Source organism: Furipterus horrens, unplaced genomic scaffold (genome assembly GCF_987537825.1).
Source record: "Furipterus horrens unplaced genomic scaffold, mFurHor1.1.pri manual_scaffold_4, whole genome shotgun sequence".
NCBI classification, from domain to species: domain Eukaryota; kingdom Metazoa; phylum Chordata; class Mammalia; order Chiroptera; family Furipteridae; genus Furipterus; species Furipterus horrens.
In genome coordinates this window covers 21,131,604-21,149,006 of record NW_028327174.1, presented here as the reverse complement: position 1 = coordinate 21,149,006, position 17,403 = coordinate 21,131,604, and the positions used below count along the sequence as shown (strand labels likewise).

The window sequence follows — 17,403 nt, the reverse complement described above, 5'->3', positions numbered from 1 at the left end:
TTCTTCTTGGTGAAGCTTCTCATGCCTGTGCTCTCTTTCAGTCATCCAGTTTGGCTTTGTCACCCTCTTTGTGGCCTCCTTTCCTCTGGCACCCGTGTTTGCCCTCCTCAACAATGTCATTGAGGTGCGGCTTGATGCAAAGAAGTTTGTCACAGAGCTGAGACGGCCAGATGCTGTGAGAACCAAAGATATTGGTATGTCCCCTGCTTAGAGGTGATGGAAGACCCATCCCTTCCATCACCCTCACACTGTCAGAAATCCAGAGGGTTGAGGAAACCCTTGCCTTTTCACCCCTCTGAGCTCCACATACTCAGATCTTCAGGTACTGGGAGGCCTTCAGAGGCTACGTTATTCACTCTCAGCTGTCCCCTGGTTTCTAGACAGGGAAGCACCTGAGCATCTCCAGACAAGTCCACTCCTGGGAAGCCCAGCAAACCCTTCCTGGTAACATGCCTGCAAAGCATCACCCTGAGCTGTAAGGTTGTCATCACTGGGCCAAGGGTGGGAGTGAGCCAGATGCTCTCCTTTCTGTCTTACAGGGATTTGGTTTGACATTCTCTCCGGAATCGGCAAGTTTTCTGTTATCAGCAATGTAAGTGCTTACATTCATGATGCTCTAGCTCCAGGGGAAGGGCTTTCCTGAGGAGTTGAGGTCTTCCAAGCAGGAATCTAGCCCTTGTTACCTCTCAGCCTTTTCCATTTGGGGCTTTATTTAAGACAGCCTCCCAGTTAATAGTGCATACAAGCCTTTCTAACTCATCATGCTGTTGCCAGAGCTATGCCACTTAATTGTTAATTTCACTAAGAGAAAGAAAGGTAATTACCCACGAGAATGCAAAACTTTGCCTTAAAAAGTCAAAATCAGATCTTTGCTCAGAGCCAAGTGTAATGAGAAAGGAATTCCTCATATCTGTCCATCTCTTTCTTTTCTATTCCTCAGCTAAACAATACCTGGAGTATTGCCCAGGCTGCAATTCCTAATTACAGTTCCTCCAAATTGTCACTGTGAAGTCTTAATTATCCCCACAGACTCAAGGTGAAGATGAGACATGGAAGAAGAAGGGTTCTACCTGTTGTGACCTCCTTAACTGCCTTGCCAGACATGTCCACATTTCAAAGGAAATGCTACTGGGTCCAAGCCAACTGCTCCTTTTGCTTCTGCCTTCTGTACGGATGGTGGCCAGGCAGGGCCTCATCTTCCAGTCTCCCAAGAATATATCAGCCAGCTCAGTAAACACCAAGAAATCCACAGCCTATTTTCCCTTGGGAGAGAAACGCTAACTCTAGTTGGGACCTGGTTCCCTAGTAAGAACACACAAATGGCTGGAGAGGTGTAAGGGAAGGCAGAGAGAACCAGCTCATTGCGTTTTTAAACATTTGATGTAAAAAACACACATTTTAAGAAAGAAAGTACAATATGGAAAATATTTAGATCAATAACTAATTGGGAGTTGTGTCTACTAAAAAAAAGGCCCTGAGTACTAAGCACTTTCCATCTATACATTAGAAGGAAAGAAATTATACTTCCTTGGCCTCTCTAAGACTTTTTCACTTATCTGCAAAAATGGGAGAGAATAAGAGTACCACCAGATAGTATCATTCTGGAAGTTAGATGGGATGATGAAAGGATAGCTATCCAGTGCACAGTAGTTGTCGCTGTGATTAATATAAGTATGTTACTCATTCTCAAATATGGTTATGGCCATTCACACTCATATATACATTTAGAAAACAAAACCTAAACTACATTTTAAAAAAGGGCTTTAATTGTGGGCGTGGAATATAGTATAAACACTTGCCAAAAAGATTTAAGATTTTCTTTGCAGAAAGCACCTCCATGTTCAAACATGTAATCATTCATTTGTCATTTGGCTTGCTCCATAGGCATTTATAGAGTGTTTAGATATGCCAGACACTGTGCTGGCTATGTGTGGTTCCATCCAGCAGCACCCACTTACTTCCCCTCTGTGTCTCACTTTGTCTAAGTAAAATGAGTGAAAGAATCACTTCCATTACAGAATGCGCCAAAAGTGCCAAGAGGTAATGGTCAAACTGAGGGAATTGAGGAACCATATCCTTGGTATTCCTGGCTTTCTGGCTTTCTGGTGTCACTCAGGAGCAGATGTACCTGGTCATTCAGAGTCCTTGCCTATTGTGCCTATGTGGCGTTTTCATCACTATTGGTAATTTTCTCACAAAATCTTCCATTCTGCTTTGGCTTGGCCAATGCCAAATATCTCAGAGGTGATTCATTCCCTCCAGCATCAAATAGTTCAAAATGGCTTGGCATCTTTTGCCATAGTAGTTGTAGCTTACTCTCTTAGCCACTGTCTTGTGGAATGAATTACACATAACAAAGATGGAAAAGCCAGGTAAGTCAGCTATGTGAGCTCAGAGATAAGGATTTCTGTATCAATCAGAGCAGCACCTCTGAAGGGGAAGCCCAAGAGGGGACAATCTCTCAGCCAGGTGAACCCTGAGCCAACTGGACAGTATCTGTCCTGGCCTCTCATCAAGCACTTTTGGTTCTGTTCCTCAGGCTTTTGTCATTGCCATCACCTCCGACTTTATCCCCCGCCTTGTGTACCAGTATGCCTATAGTCACAATGGGACTCTGCACGGCTTTGTCAACCATACCCTCTCCTTTTTCAACATCAGCCAGCTGAAGGAGGGAACGCAACCTGAAAACTCACTGTTTGACCAGGAAGTTCAGTTCTGCAGGTAAAGTAATCATGAAGAGGAGGGAAACAAGCTACAAGATCCAAGTAATTATCTGGATGACCTAGACTTAGATCATTCTCCTTTCCCTCTGTCTCCTACCCCACCCCTAATTACTATAAATCTCTTTCCATGAATCAACAAATACTTATTGAGTATTGAGTGCCTTTTGCTAGATACTGTGGAACAGACAAAGAAGTATATAGCCTCATCTTTACCATCAAGGGGTTTATGGTCTGGTTGGGAAGAAAACAAGCAGGACAGATAGGAAACAGCAGGTTATTCAATGATTATATCTAGTATGGACCATAAACATTGTGAGTATTCAGGGAGGGAGATCAATGCTGGCTAGAATGGAGAGAGAAGGCTTCCTAGAGGGGCCAAGAGAGATTCTAGGACAGCAAAAGAATATCCTAGATGGGGAGTCAGCAAGGGCAAATCATGGGGGTGGGGATGAATCTGGGGTGTTAGATAAATATTTAGGAATTAGGTGACGTAGTTAGCAAAGAGAATGCTTAAGAGATAACAATAGGGAATAATATAGGAAATATATATATGTATATATACACTCTTAGGATAATAAAAGACAAAAATGTTGAACTAGAATAGATATGATGAAGTAGTTAATGTGAAATTTTGAAATCTCACATGAATTTTATTTATTTTTTATTTTTTTAAGTGTTCTATTTATTTCTTTTTAGAAAGAAGGGAAAGGAAGGAAGAGGAGAGAAACATCAATGTGTGGTTGCCTCCCCCACACTGCCCGCAACCCAGGCCTGTGCCCTGACTGGGAATCAAACTGACAAACTTTTGGTTCACAGGTCAGCGCTCAAGCCATTGAGCCACATCAGCCAGGGCAGAAATCTTACAAGAATTTTAATGTGATGTAATAGAAAGATACTGACCTTTTTAGTGCCAAGGAATGATAGGATAAAGGTAGGCTTAGGAAAATTGATCTGGTCTTAGAGAGGAAGATAAACTAGAATTGGGGGAACTCAGGGAGGGCAGCTGAGCTGCTGCGTCATTCAAATATGAACCATGGTGGGCACAGACCAGGGTGGTGGAGAAGGAAGAGAGAAAATGAGCTATTTTATTAACAGATTGCAAAGTTAATGACAAGAAACAAAGTCTTAGTCAAGGATATCTCCAAAGTTTGGACTAAAGTCAGAGGACTAGAAAATTCTAGGTCCATTCACAGAGATGGGGAAGATGCTAAGTGAATCTGATTTTATGGTACATATGATAAATTTTATTTCAATCATATTGCATTGAAAATAATGGTAGAAAATCTAAGGGGAAATTTTCACCTAACTCCTAGACACACTAAGTTGGAACTCCAGAGAGGTCCAGATTAGAGTTATGATTAAAAACCATTAATACTGGGATCATGAAAGTTAAAAAAATAGAAAACTCTACACTGTTTACCCAAGAAGGGCAGATGAAGAGAAGATCAGAAGACTAAATTATTTAACACTTTTGTATCTGGTAAAATGAAAGTCTTAATCAAGTATCACATCTCATAAGTAAAATTTAAAAGATAGAAGAATAACTACAACAAAAATTAAAACCTAGGAAAATATATTGTTAGGAAAATACAGGACTCTCCTGGAGCATCCCCAGTGGTATCTGGTGTCAAAGCTGTCGATGATGCCACTGTATCAGCTGTGTTTGCAGCAGTGGTGGCCCTGGGCATGTCTGTCATGCTTTCCCACAGGAACACCTTGGTATTCAAGATCAGCCATTTGTGAGATGGCTGCTTCAGTTCAGATTCACAGTCTGAGACCACAAAAGAGAGGAAAAAAATTGGGCTTCCGACCCAGATGACTCAGTTAAACACCCTTACTAATTTGTGATTTAAATAGGAGGGTATTCTAGACCCAGGATCATTAAGTTTAGGGTTCGACTCCAGCCAGTCAAGAAAAGACTCAATATCAGAGACCAGATCTAAGAACAGAAGAGTAAATTTATTCATAAATATCAATTTATAGCAGTCTCAATGTTTTAGGAATTTTCACATCCAGGCCTCTGAAGACTCTGGTTCTTAGAATAAAGTGGTACCCAGGGGCCACTCCTTTGTATGTCTGGAGTTCCAGACTGTCCATGGTGCTGGAATTTGGTCTGTGGATCCAACAGATATAGCTCTTCTGTTCAGAGAAGGTCTCTACCAACTCTAGGCCTTTTCTGGTAGCATTTAGATCTGCTCCAGCAGGGTCCATGGAATCAGTCAACAGGTTTATATTAAACAAGCAGGCACTGAAAGGTGAGAATTATACAATTGTTTTAATAACTGGGAGGTACCACAGAAATCATCTTGCTGAAACTCCTCATTCTACATAAGAATAAACTGAGGCTTAGAAAGTTGAAGAGTTCTACAAGATAACAGAGATTTCTAGTGACAGATCCTGAACTAAAGTTCATGTCTATCCAAGAACAAAAGCCTCCATCCCTATGTGCAGTGGGGGATCAACACTTGTGTGACTTATCATGTGGGGAAGCAAGGCTAACACTATCTGCTTCTTTAGTTAGTCTAGAAGCACATGTTGGTCCAGAGCACTGAGGTTCTCCGACATTGCCCTTGATCATCAGACCTTCCAGGAATATGATTTCCAGATATATCAGTGGCCTAAACTGCCTTAAATACAAAGGGACTTTAATGACCCCTATATCGAAAGTTGAGGGTAGGCCTAAGTTTAGGCAAAGTTTGATTCAATCAAGTCTGCTCCAACCAAATCTTTCTCCATTTTCCAAGTCCATTCCAATTGATGCTGACTATAGTTTCAAGATCTGTAAGACTGCCAGTGGGATAAAAGCCCATACCTCCCTCCCAATGATCCCTGAAAGTCTCATTGCAGCTAATTGACTAGGATTAGTATGCATGCCCTAACTGGAACCCATCACTGTAGCCAGAGATATGTGATGCTCTGCATGGCATTGGGGCCACTGGGACCGGGTTTGGGGTGAAATCATCTCCAGCTGAAGCACATGATCTCTGAGTTGGAGGTAGTTCCCTAGTGAGAAGACACAGGAATGGATATCACTCAGCTAAAACAAAAAGTGCTCAGGACATCAGGTATTAGCACCCATGGATCAGATCAAACTTTCTTGTATCTGCCTTCAGAATCACTGTATTTTTTAACCAGTTGTGAAACTCCAGTAACTCTTCCCTCCATTGTTTCCATGGGAGTAGATGGGATCATGGCTTATCTGTGGCCTATTTTTAAAAAATTCTGTGACTGAGTGGCAGAATTATCAATGGGTGCATACCTGGGAAGTGTATTTTATATTTATGCCAAGAAAATTTATTCACAGAAAATAGATCATTCCACAATCAAACAAAAATAATTTTTGGAACATCTGATTATTTTTTCTTTATTCTGTACTAGTGGAGATTATAAGTTCACTAATACAACTGGTTGTGAGACTTTACTATAGGCTTGACATTGGTTATATGATAGGGAATATGACAAAGTGCCTCCCCCAAGGAGTCTAAATAGAGGAGCAGCTAAGTAAGCAGCTAAAATATAGCTTTAATCTTTTACAATAGTGTCAATATAGGGAACTCTGAGATCCCTGAGGACAGAGGCCATGCACCTGGCTCAGACTTAAGTGTTCAGGTGGAACCTGAAGAATGATCAGTACAAGAATGGCCAGAAGGGTCATCTTGTTGAAACTGCTCATTCACATGACCAGGCTGGCCTAGGTGGTGAGCAGAGTGGGAAGAAAAATGGTGGATGGTAAAGAGGGTGTCAAATGGAGAAGGAGGTCTGGGGAGAGCAGTGGTTTCCAGGTGGAGGGGCGAGTTTGTGCTCAGTGGTTGGGGCTGGAGTGAGAGAGGTCAGCTAAGAGATGAGGCTGGAAGGAGGCACAAAATACAGAGCAAGAAGAGTATGATGGTCATTTGGAGGTGTACAGATTCCCTGCTGGGGCAGCATGAAATCACTGAGGAGGTTTAAGGGAGCAGTGATGAGCTCACACTTTCCTTGGTGTTATCTCTGACTACAGTGTAAAGACTAGAAGGTTACATTAGAAATAAAGAGATGTCCTAGTCTATAAAGTGTGAGCAGATGTCTAGAGAGCAGGGTCAACATATCATCTAGATAAACCCTACCAAATAGGTATATTTTGCTGGCTACCTGTCCTAGATGGGTGAGAATTTTTGATAGAAATCTCTATGTCAGATGGGTCCTACTCAATGTACGCTATATGAACTTGTCTGGGTCATCAAATTCTCAGGACATTTAGGATGTGGAGGCATAACCTACTGATGTCTTTGTAAGATAGGAATTGTCAGTGCCTAAAAATAGAAATAAAAGAGGGAGAGGGAGAGAGAAGAAGGGAGAGAAAGAGGGAGGTGGGGAGAGAAGGGGGGGGGTGGAGAGAGAGAGAGAGAGAGAGAGAGAGAGAGAGAGAGAGAGAGAGAGAATTCCATAGTTAGCCCTGAAGCCTGTATTTAAAACTGCTTCTGTGGTGGGAAATGAAGTTTGCCCTGATTTTCTGGCAAATAGCGTTGGGAACTCAATGACCCTTCTTATTCTTAGCTTTCAGTGACCTCTGGAGATAAATGTGGTCAAATAAAACTGAGGTCTCTGGCTCCAACCCAGCCTTGCCAGGGAAGAGGTATCTTAAAAATAGCAATAAAAGTTAAGGCAAGTCTCCGACTGCCCATTTGAGATGCATTCCCAGGATTTTTGGAGCAATGTTGGCTGGAACCATCTAACCACTCTGGCAGGGCTGCTCCGTAAACAGTCCTGTGACGTCAATCTGCAGGCATGATTAGCGCCCATTTGACAAGGTTGAAGGACCACTGTGTCCTGGAGGATGGATGATGGCTTGGGCTCCTGGCTCAGCTGGAAGGGAGCAGAGAGATCAGCAGGGCAGGGCCTGGTTGGGGATCTGGGTCCCAGAGCTGGAGGAGCTGACCTGGGCAGGCTTAACCCAATGGGTCTATTTGGAGCTGCTGAGCCTGAAGAAACTGCATTCTTGGGTAGCTCCTGCTGGGTTTTTCTGCAAAGGCCTAAGTTCTTTCATATCCCGAGGTCCTGTAAAATTCTTTGAAGAGGTGAGTTTCCTTCCAGCCCATGGCTGCCTCTCATCTGCTTCTTGCTGAAACTAGAGGTAAAGTCAGCTTTTCCGGGTGTTGCCTTTCCTGATCTTTATCAACCACTGGATTGACATGGTTCTCATTAGTTCCTAATTGGCTGTACTGTTTTCCCTTGTTAAAGGCCAATTTCAGAAGGCAATTTTAAGTAGCTCAGATGGTATGGAAATATTATATATAATTGTATTCAGCATTAATATAACACTAATTTCCATTGGGACTATAAAAAAGTTTTACATTCCAGTGTTTGGAGTTGAGTAATGCAGTTACTAACTAATTTGTAATGTAACTAAAACCTCATTAAAAAAAATTACTGATTGTTGATAACCAACTCCTCAGTTTGCTATTCAGGTACCTTCCTGCCCACAGTGATTTGTTATTGTGAACTGTGGCAGATATCACTGTCACTGGTCACCCTTGTAAGTGAGGATGGGAGGGGGTCACCTGAGCCAGGAGTCTTTCTTCCCTCTCTAAACCTCAGTTTCCCCACCTGTAAAAATGAGGACTTAAAATAAATAGTATCCAAAGATTCTTCTCAGCTTAAAATAAAGTATTTAATGACACATGTAGTATATTAATTGATTCCTCTAACAATTTAAACATTACAGGTAACCTTTGCAACTCTGTCCCACCTCTACCCTGACCCCTGCTTGATCCCAACAGTAACCAGGGTAATACATTTGTGTGAATCTTTCTCAGACATTTTCCCGTGCATTTACATTAAATGGAACTAGTAGAACCTTTAAGGTATTGTTTCATGGGTTTGTTTTATAATAATTGTAATATGTTTTTAGTTAATAGGAACCTTATTTTTTTTGGTAGTATATGTATATTCCACTCACTCAATGTAATTTTTCTTAGTGTTAGATCCAGATAAATTCTTAATGTAATCTTCAAGTGAAAATATAATGTTGATTTTTGTACCAGTTTTACTTATTATATGCGACTCTGTCTCAATTAACACTATAATTTTGTTCCTGAAAGCTTAGTATAAAAATGTACTTGAGTCAACTGAATATTACTATTAATTACATTCTTTTTGTGAAATTATGAACTTCTTTTACTATACAAGTAATTTTCTCTGTATATATGTTAGTGTATATATAAAGATTCTCTTCTCAGACCCCTAATACTGTACGTGTGTGTGTGTATATATATATGCATACATGTATGTGTATATATAAAGGCTCTCTTCTCAGCCCCTTAATTCTGTATGTGTATATATGTATATATGTATGTATACATGTATGTATATATAATACACATTATATAAATTATATAATTTAAATATATTTTTAATGTATATATTATATACTTATATAAATATAATGAATAGACTCTCTTTTCAGCCCCTACCCTGGTCATTCTTGCCCAAAAGAAACCATTGTATCTATTTTCTGTGGAAGTCTCCAGAAATCATATTCACACGTGTTACCTTATTTAATTCTCACTGACTATTTTTGATGTTCAATGTACACACATACACACATGTATGTATCTGTTAATTCATGGTTAGGATGAGAGAGCTGGAGTGTGTACCGGCTGTGGATTCAGCACTACAACACACATTTTGTTAGCTCCTCTTTATGGATTAGAGTGCTGAAGATCAGAGATGTGAAATAACTCCCTCAGGGTCTTACAGCTAGTAAGTGACATAGTCACTCCAAGTGTTTGCTTGCTTTTTAGACACTCTAGTTGTTTCATTATGAAAGATTCTCCTTATTAGAAGACTAAAGAGAAGTCTCAAAATTGCAGTTAAATCTCAAAGAAAATGAAGGACTGAGGGTGGTGAGGGTGAGATCTAGAAACAGTTCCTAAAATTATGTCCCTGAGCTTAAATCCCAGCCAGCAGATTCAGGAAGTGACCAGATATGGGGTGGGGACCCCATGACTTGGCTGCTTAGTGGGGCTGCAGAAGAACCAAGCTCCTTAAATCAGGGGAAAGGATCTGGTTTCCAAAAGCACTTGAGCTGATGGGAATGGAGAAGAAGTTAATTCCCACCAGCCTGAGGCTGAGAGAAGCCGCTTGCAGTTGTGGCATTGGCTGACTCTTTTTGGTCCATATCAACATCACGGGAAACTTGAAGCATCTGTGCTTGAGTGCTCAGCAATCCTCCTAGAAAGCCAGGAGGAACTGGGAGCAAGGATGCATGTGTTCTGTCCTCTTTTGACAGAAGGAGTGTAGTTCATAGGTTACTTTCAGTCAAAGGAGAATAAATAGCTACTGTTTACTGGGTATATACACCTGATAGATCAGGGGGTGTGCTGAGTGCTCTTCCTTGACATTTCATTTTCCTTACACCTCTGTGAGATGGTGAAAGTCGAGGCCCATTTCATAGGCGGAGGCCTTGGCCATCAGAGCATTAGACCACTTTGTAGAAGGCATGGAACTGCAGTGGTGGAGGTAGCATCAAGACACCTGACTCCAAAGCCCATGCCTTTGCCAATTCTGTGCTCTGGGCTTAGAAGCAAAACAGACAAAGCAGACAACCATCACCATGGTGGATGTATTTAAGTTTATTAACCACTTAGTCTTTTGTGGACATTTCTAGTCTCAAAACTAATTATCTCTTGTTTAATTAGTGTCTTCTAGCTATTCAGTGAAAACATTTGATAAGCTTAACTTCTTAGGATAAAGTTTATTTTTTAATTATGATATCTGAACCTTATATTGCGATGTAAATAACCAATCATTTACCTGGTAGTAGAGGCTAACTGGAATCAATGTTTTTCAAACTATGAGTCATGGTTCATTAGTAGGTTATGAAATCAATCTAGTGAGTCATGATCAGCATTTCAAAGAATATAATAGAATAAGATAGGATAGAATAGAATAGAATAGAAAAATATCAGTACATTGAACACAGCAAGAGTGTCTTTTGTGTAATTTTAATTTCAGTGACATATATTTATGTGTGCATTAATTTAAAATGTATTACTATTGTAGGTCACAGTTTTTAAAAAGTTAGCTTTGGAAAGAGAAATGTGAACAGATGTATAATTCATTAAATTGCGTACTGTTTTTTTCTATGGATAGCCTGTCCTGTAGTTCCTCAGAGCACCATTAGCCCATTGGCCTAGGCATATTTCAAGTAGAGCTTTCTGGACATATCTATATGCTAATATTTCCCCAGATCCTTGATTAGATGGATATGCCTGTTAGATTCAAACATGTTATGGACACTCAGGGAGGACAAAGTGACATTTTCAAAAGCTGTGGTGAGTTAGTAGCAGAGGTGGGACCAGAATTTGATTATTTATGGATTCTTTCCAGACTGGAAAAAAGCAGGGTGAGCAATGGCTCTCATACTGAGGTCAGTGAACATCTGTTCCTTCAGAGATGGAGCTAGAGAACAAGAGAAACGGAAGGGATCAGACTAGACCTGGGGAAGGATTTCCCTGTGGTAAGGAGTAGGCGTCTGTGTGTAATACCCCTCCTCAGAGGTCTTGAGAAGAAAGAGTATGATCAATTCCCTTCTGCCATGGGGTCCTTTGGGGGTGCAGCAGGAGGGTGGGGAGCTGAGTTTTTCCCATCCCAAGATGTCCTTATTCCTTTAGCCACGCTCTCACTCTCTCCCATTAGCAAGCATAATTGGAGCTGGCCGTGTTTCTGTCCTCAGCCACGGATGGATGTGATGAATGCCTTGGTGTTTTGCTGGGCTGCAGTTAGCTTTGCTTTTCATCCGAATGTCAAACCAAGCCTGTAACAGCTGTGATCAGCTGCTGGAGTTGAATGAGGAGGGGGCAGATTCTGGCCTTCTGCCCGGCCCTAGTCGAAGGCTTCGTGTCCACCTCTCAGTTTGCCTCTTTCTGTTGCTGACTCCGTCGCTAGGCTTTTTTTTTTTTTTTTTTTCTTTTTCCCTATCTTTTCATCTGCATCTCTTTTCAGGTTTTTAAAAATTTTCTTCCTTCATCTCTCCTTGGACAATTAGAAGTCACCATGCTTTGACATGAATCTTTCAGAACAGTTGGTACATTCAGGGTAGGGGATGCCACAGAGAGCACCCACTTCTGAATCCCCCACCTCCAACCTGCTACTGGTGGTAAGGTGCTCTGTGAAGATAGGAGAAAAGCCTGAATTCAGCCAGACTTAGATTCTTGCCTTGACTCCACCTCTTGTTGGCTCTGAGACCTTGGCCAAGTACTTGAACGCCTCTGAGGCTCAGTTTTTTCCTGTGTTACCTGGGGATACCGATGCCCGTTTGAGAATGTGGTTGTGAAGGTTAAATGAGAAAACTTCCAGAAAAGCTCCCTGCTCAGGGATTGACACATACTACCTGATTCCCTTTCCAGCCCCTCCTCAACATCCATATACCCTGCACTGTGGCCTGATGCCATTCCACCTCGTCTTCCAGCCCAGGGCTTGCTTTGATTTTACTGAGCATCAAAGTTTTCTTGAATGCCATGGAGGAAACAGTTTCATGAAGATTCATAAGTCTTCTTGTACCATCTTCTGTCATTTTTCCAGACTTGGAAAGAAGTGAGCCTGAGAAAATGAGCCATTTTTAACATTAGTCATCCCAGGATGAAAATGCAACAGTGAGAAAAATTCCTGGACCTCTTTATGGGTCTGAGAAAGAGGCATGAGGTCATGTCAGGACACTGACATTTTGTTTCTTAAACCACATAAACAACTTATAAAGATGGCTAGAGGATGATGCTGACCAACCATGACTATTACCATCAGCCATCCCTCACTAGATTCACTGAGTCTTCAACTTGGTCACAATCACTTTCCTTTGGGTTCAAGAATGCCATCATCAAGCGAGGCCAGCCCCTCTCAGGGTCATAGTTCCAAAGAAAATGCCTGGGCATGAAACCTGGGATTGTCTGCTGATACCTCTACCTTCGCTGAGCCCACGGTCGGGTGTGGGGGTCACCTTTCTCCTCCAGGACCCATAAGCTAGTGGGAACCAGGGTGGATACACTGGTCTGGGTCCTCTCATAATTGCCGGGCTCCTCTGGGAGGAGAATCCAGACACCAGAGGAAACTTTTGGGATTGTTGGAGAGAGTAGGAAAAGATTTCTAGTCTGACATTGGCTTTTTGGACATTGGTCTTTCTATTCCATGGACACCTGTTGGTTGGGCCATAGATTTCTCTCTCTACGCCCTATTTCCCAAGCTGGAGAGCCAAGGCCTTGCCTGCTGCTTTGATCTAGAGCAATACTCCCTTTCGTCCACCTCTCCTCCATCTTAACACCATATTTCTCTTTGGACAGGTTTAAGGATTATCGAGAACCGCCATGGGCCCCGAACCCATATGAGTTTTCTAAACAGTACTGGTCTGTTCTGTCTGCCCGTCTGGCTTTTGTCATCATCTTCCAGGTGAGTTATTTGAATAAGGAATTGTCAACTAGAATCCAAGCTTCAAGAATAAAGACAGCCATGTCTCCGTGCCTGCCCCTCATCTCCAGGTTCTCATGGCACAGTGTGATACAAGGGGCCTTTGCATGTGACCAGCAGTGAGTGCTCCCTGCCCTGGGCTTTCATAAATGGATGGATTTGCAGAAAGAGACTAAAACACAGAGTAGGGTTACAAGACAAATGTGGAGTAAGTTGCAGGGTGGAGACAGATTCCTGTTTCAACCTAAGACAACAAAAGGAAGTGAGGAGAGTCGTGGAAACCAGAGTCTCAACTCTCATGCTGACAAACAGCCCCATCTGAACCTTTCTTCTGGCCTTCTCGGCTGGCTCCCTCCTTTGTTAGTGTTGTTTTAGCCCCTGAGACATCTGGTGGGAAGGGCCGCCAGAGCCATCCCGCCATCCCTGAATGAATAGCAAACTTGAACCCAGTGATCCCTATCTCTGACAATAGCAGCAGCTCCAATTGCACTGCTGAGGTTCTCTGAGCACAAGGCCCCCTTTCCCATTTGGGGTCCTGCTGGTCTTCAAGCAAGGCTGGAGCACAGGCCCAGATCCTTTTCTCATTAGCTCCCTCAGGCTTTTGTATTCCCTGAAGGCAGATCTCTGGAGGGCTCTAAAATATCCTGCCCCTGACCCCAGCCCAGGAAGTGGAGAAGCCCACTGGCTAGTCTTTCACTTAAAGAAGACAGCTATTCTTCCTCTGGAGAGATGGGCCGATATATTTGAAAAATTGCTCAGACATCCCCCTGCTGCCCCACCCGCAGTAGTCACCTCACTTTACCATATGTCACATGTAACATTCACTCACACTGTAAGGGGTTGGTTTAAAAGAAGAGAGTGTATGACTTGAAGCAACTCTAGATTGCTTAAGGCATCCAGGAGCCTCTGGAAGCAGCAGTTGGTTCCCAAGGTCTTCCCCTGGGATCCTAGGAGCACACAGGGTTCAAGGTCAAGCTGGGAATAGGTTTAGAGCATGGAAGACAGCAGCACTGTTATCTCATTCTGGCCTTTGTCACTGTCCTCTGTATCTCAGAGAGGAGAAGACATATTAGCATATAATGGTCAGGCACAGAACACAACAATTGGAGGAGTGTATGGGTTAGGGCATGGTTGGGAAATAGATGGGAACCAGATTATCAAACTAGCAGACAGTTATTGGGCCATGATGACACTGTTATAACATATTCACCAACCTGAACAGAAAATACTCCCAGGGAAAGACAGTCTTAACCCACCTGTATTTACAATGGAGGGGGTGTGGCTTAGCAGACAGAAAGATGAAGCCAATTACAAGTGGCCACAAAAGAGGCAAGGGGTCAGTAGTGATGGAAAAGAAAGAAAGAAAGAAAGAAAGAGAGAAAGAAAGAAAGAAAGAAAGAAAGAAAGAAAGAAAGAAAGAAAGAAAGAAAGAAAAAAGGAAGGAAGGAAGGAAGGAAGGAAGGAAGGAAGGAAGGAAGGAAGGAAGAAGCAGGGGGCCCCAGACAGACCAGTGTGACTAGAGTGGCTGGAATGGAATGGAGAAGAGGATACAGTGGATGTGAGTAGTGGGTGGGGGTCGGTTGAGGCCAGCAGAAACCAAAGGTCCATCTCTGATCTGGAGGACAGAGGGCCAGATGCAAGAAAGAGAGAGGAAACTGGCCCAGGTAAAGCCCTGGAGAGGCCACTGGGCCTTGTGGCCACTTCCCAGGAGCTCTGGAGCAGGGAGCCTGGAGGCTTTGAGGCCAAGAAGCCAGAGGAAGACACGTGAGATGGGCTGGAGGAGGGGGAGAAGCCATGGCTAACATTTTTGGAGCCCCGCTCAGTGTGAGATATTGACTCATTTAATCCTCAGACAACCCCAGGAGGTAGGTACTATTACTATGCCACTTTCTACAAGGGGACACTAAGGGACAGTTAGGCTTGATGGCTAAGATCACTCATTAGTTAGTAGTGGAGCCAGAATAACACAGAGGTATCTACTCTTGGGTCTGTGCTCTTTACTGCTGCATGCTACTGCCTGCCCCACTGCTGAGACGGTCACTCTGACGATCAAGGGCAGACAGTGGTGCACTAGTGTTCCCAGGCCAAGCCTCCCCTCTCAACCCCTGTCCCTTGCTTTCAACAGAACCTTGTGATGTTCTTGAGTGTCCTTGTGGACTGGATGATCCCAGATATCCCCACGGACATCAGCGACCAGATCAAAAAAGAGAAGAGCTTGTTGGTGGACTTCTTCCTGAAAGAGGAGCATGAGAAGCTCAAGCTGATGGATGAACCAGCCCCCAGCAGCCAGGGAGGGGGGCATCAGAGCAGGAGGAGCCGGGCGGCCAGCTCAGCACCCTCCAGCCGGAGCCAGCCTGGCAGCATCGCATCTTCCGGTTCTCAGCACACCAATGTGTGAGTGAGCCAGCCCCATTCCCGAGGGGCGCTGCAGCAGCAAGGGACCACACACAAGCATTTCTGTGCATCTGCACTGTGTGGTGTCTGTCATCTGCCCAGATCTGGCATGAGGGGGTCTTGAAGAAGATGTGTGTGTAAAATGAGAGAGAATGAATATGCTCAGGGAGGAAGAGAAATGATGCTGCTTCTTAGAAACTTCAAGATGAAGTTTCTTTTAGGTCCTCTTTTGAGCCACATAGCCTTTTGGGAGATTGGTACCATTTCGAGGTTATCTATGAAAAGAATTGAGTCCCTACCCTAAGGTTCCCAGGCACTGAAACCAAGAGTCTCATGACTTTGATTAAATTTAGTTTTAAATTCTAGCTCTAAAAATCATATCCCTCTCTCTATATATACATACTCTTGGAGACCTAGCTCCACAACCCCATAATCAGCAACTCCCAAGGCAGCAGAAGACGCTGGCCAGGACCTGACTAATGGTCACAAGGTCTGGACCTCTTGCAGGCTAAAGATAACATGTTGACCTAAGTTATGCTTCAGTTTTTAAGCCCTAGGTGGACTGACCCCCTGACTACCCTCCCATGAGATTAGACGAAGGGACATCAAAAAAAAACTCACCACCTCCATTTGGCCAATTCAAGATTAAACTATTTTTTTCTTTCTATACTGCAAATTTCTGTTTATGCATTTCTTTGGGCCAGTGCATGCAGGCAGGTAGACTCAAGGAGAAACATGAGTTTCTGGTAACATCACCATGATCCTTCCCTATGTTTCCGCGGGAACGCTCTCATGTTGGCTAGCTGTAGGTTATGACAGAGGCATAGTCAGGGCCCTGTTCTAGCACTCATCATGAGCAATCATTTTCCCCCTCTTCCACCATCACTCTGAGAAAATCCTGAGTCACTGTCAGAGCTTCAGTGGATGCAAATTAAGATACAGGGCTGATTACTGTGGCCACTGGACCTGATGGGGAGTTGCAAAGTTTCAAACCTGAGCTTGTCTTCAGTTCATGTCACAGGGATGCTTTGAGCTAAATGCAACTGACCATCATTTTATGGAGATTCAGATTTAAAATTATAAAATAAATTGAAACATTCTTTATAAAGGTGCTTCTTCCTGCCTTTGGTTTTCTCTCTCTCTCCCCGCTCTCCCCTCCCCCAACCAATATTTGTTGAGCACCTGTGTGCCAGGCATTTTTCTCAGACTAGAGATCTGCGAGACAAAAATCCTTGCCTCGTGGAACTTATGTGCTGGGGAGAGACAGACAATAAGCTGATAAATGTATGCTAATAGGAGCTATGGAGAAACAACAGGGATAAGAGATACAGGAAGTGTGAGGACAACACAGGAGGTGAGGGCCTTAGCATGTTATATATGAATTTATTTCAAACCCAAGATGATTAAGAGCTTAATCTTGCAATGCTAACATCATTGATTGGTACCAGTCTCCCAGAGATTGGTGATGAGAAGACTCTCAACTATACTTAAAACCAAGGGCCAAACATCATTCATCATTGCCTTTCACACACTTCAACCCCACCTGCTACCCAGAAACCAACTGCACAGTCCTCTTCCTCTGGACCTGGCCCCAGTATTGCAGGTGAATCTAACTAGAGTCTAACTCAGTGCCTGAAAGGCAGCAGCAAAGAGGCCCATGCTCCAGAAGAGAAATAAGAGTTGTTCTGCTATTTCAACACATCCCATGATGTAAGGGCCCATGGGTGCTTAAGTTGGTCATCATTGCTGCTCCCCATGGCTTCTTGTTTCCTCCTGGCTACACGCAGGATCACACTGCTGCCAACCCCTGCTTTGGAAAGTGGGACCTTCCTTTAAAGGGATACCAGGG

At 43.2% G+C, this 17,403-nt stretch overlaps 1 protein-coding gene across 1 annotated transcript in view; it reads left to right on the top strand.

Moving 5' to 3' along the window:
• The window catches only part of ANO2 (anoctamin 2), a 302,275-nt gene extending 285,629 nt beyond the window's left edge, over positions 1–16,646 (top strand). The window contains exons 22-26 of the mRNA XM_090275378.1: positions 42–194; positions 540–592; positions 2,540–2,721; positions 13,037–13,142; positions 15,286–16,646. Of these exons, the coding sequence (XP_090131504.1) occupies positions 42–194; positions 540–592; positions 2,540–2,721; positions 13,037–13,142; positions 15,286–15,558 (767 nt within the window). The 3' untranslated portion in view covers positions 15,559–16,646. The remainder of the gene's footprint in view (positions 1–41; positions 195–539; positions 593–2,539; positions 2,722–13,036; positions 13,143–15,285) is intronic.
• The last annotated feature ends 757 nt before the right edge of the window (positions 16,647–17,403 follow it).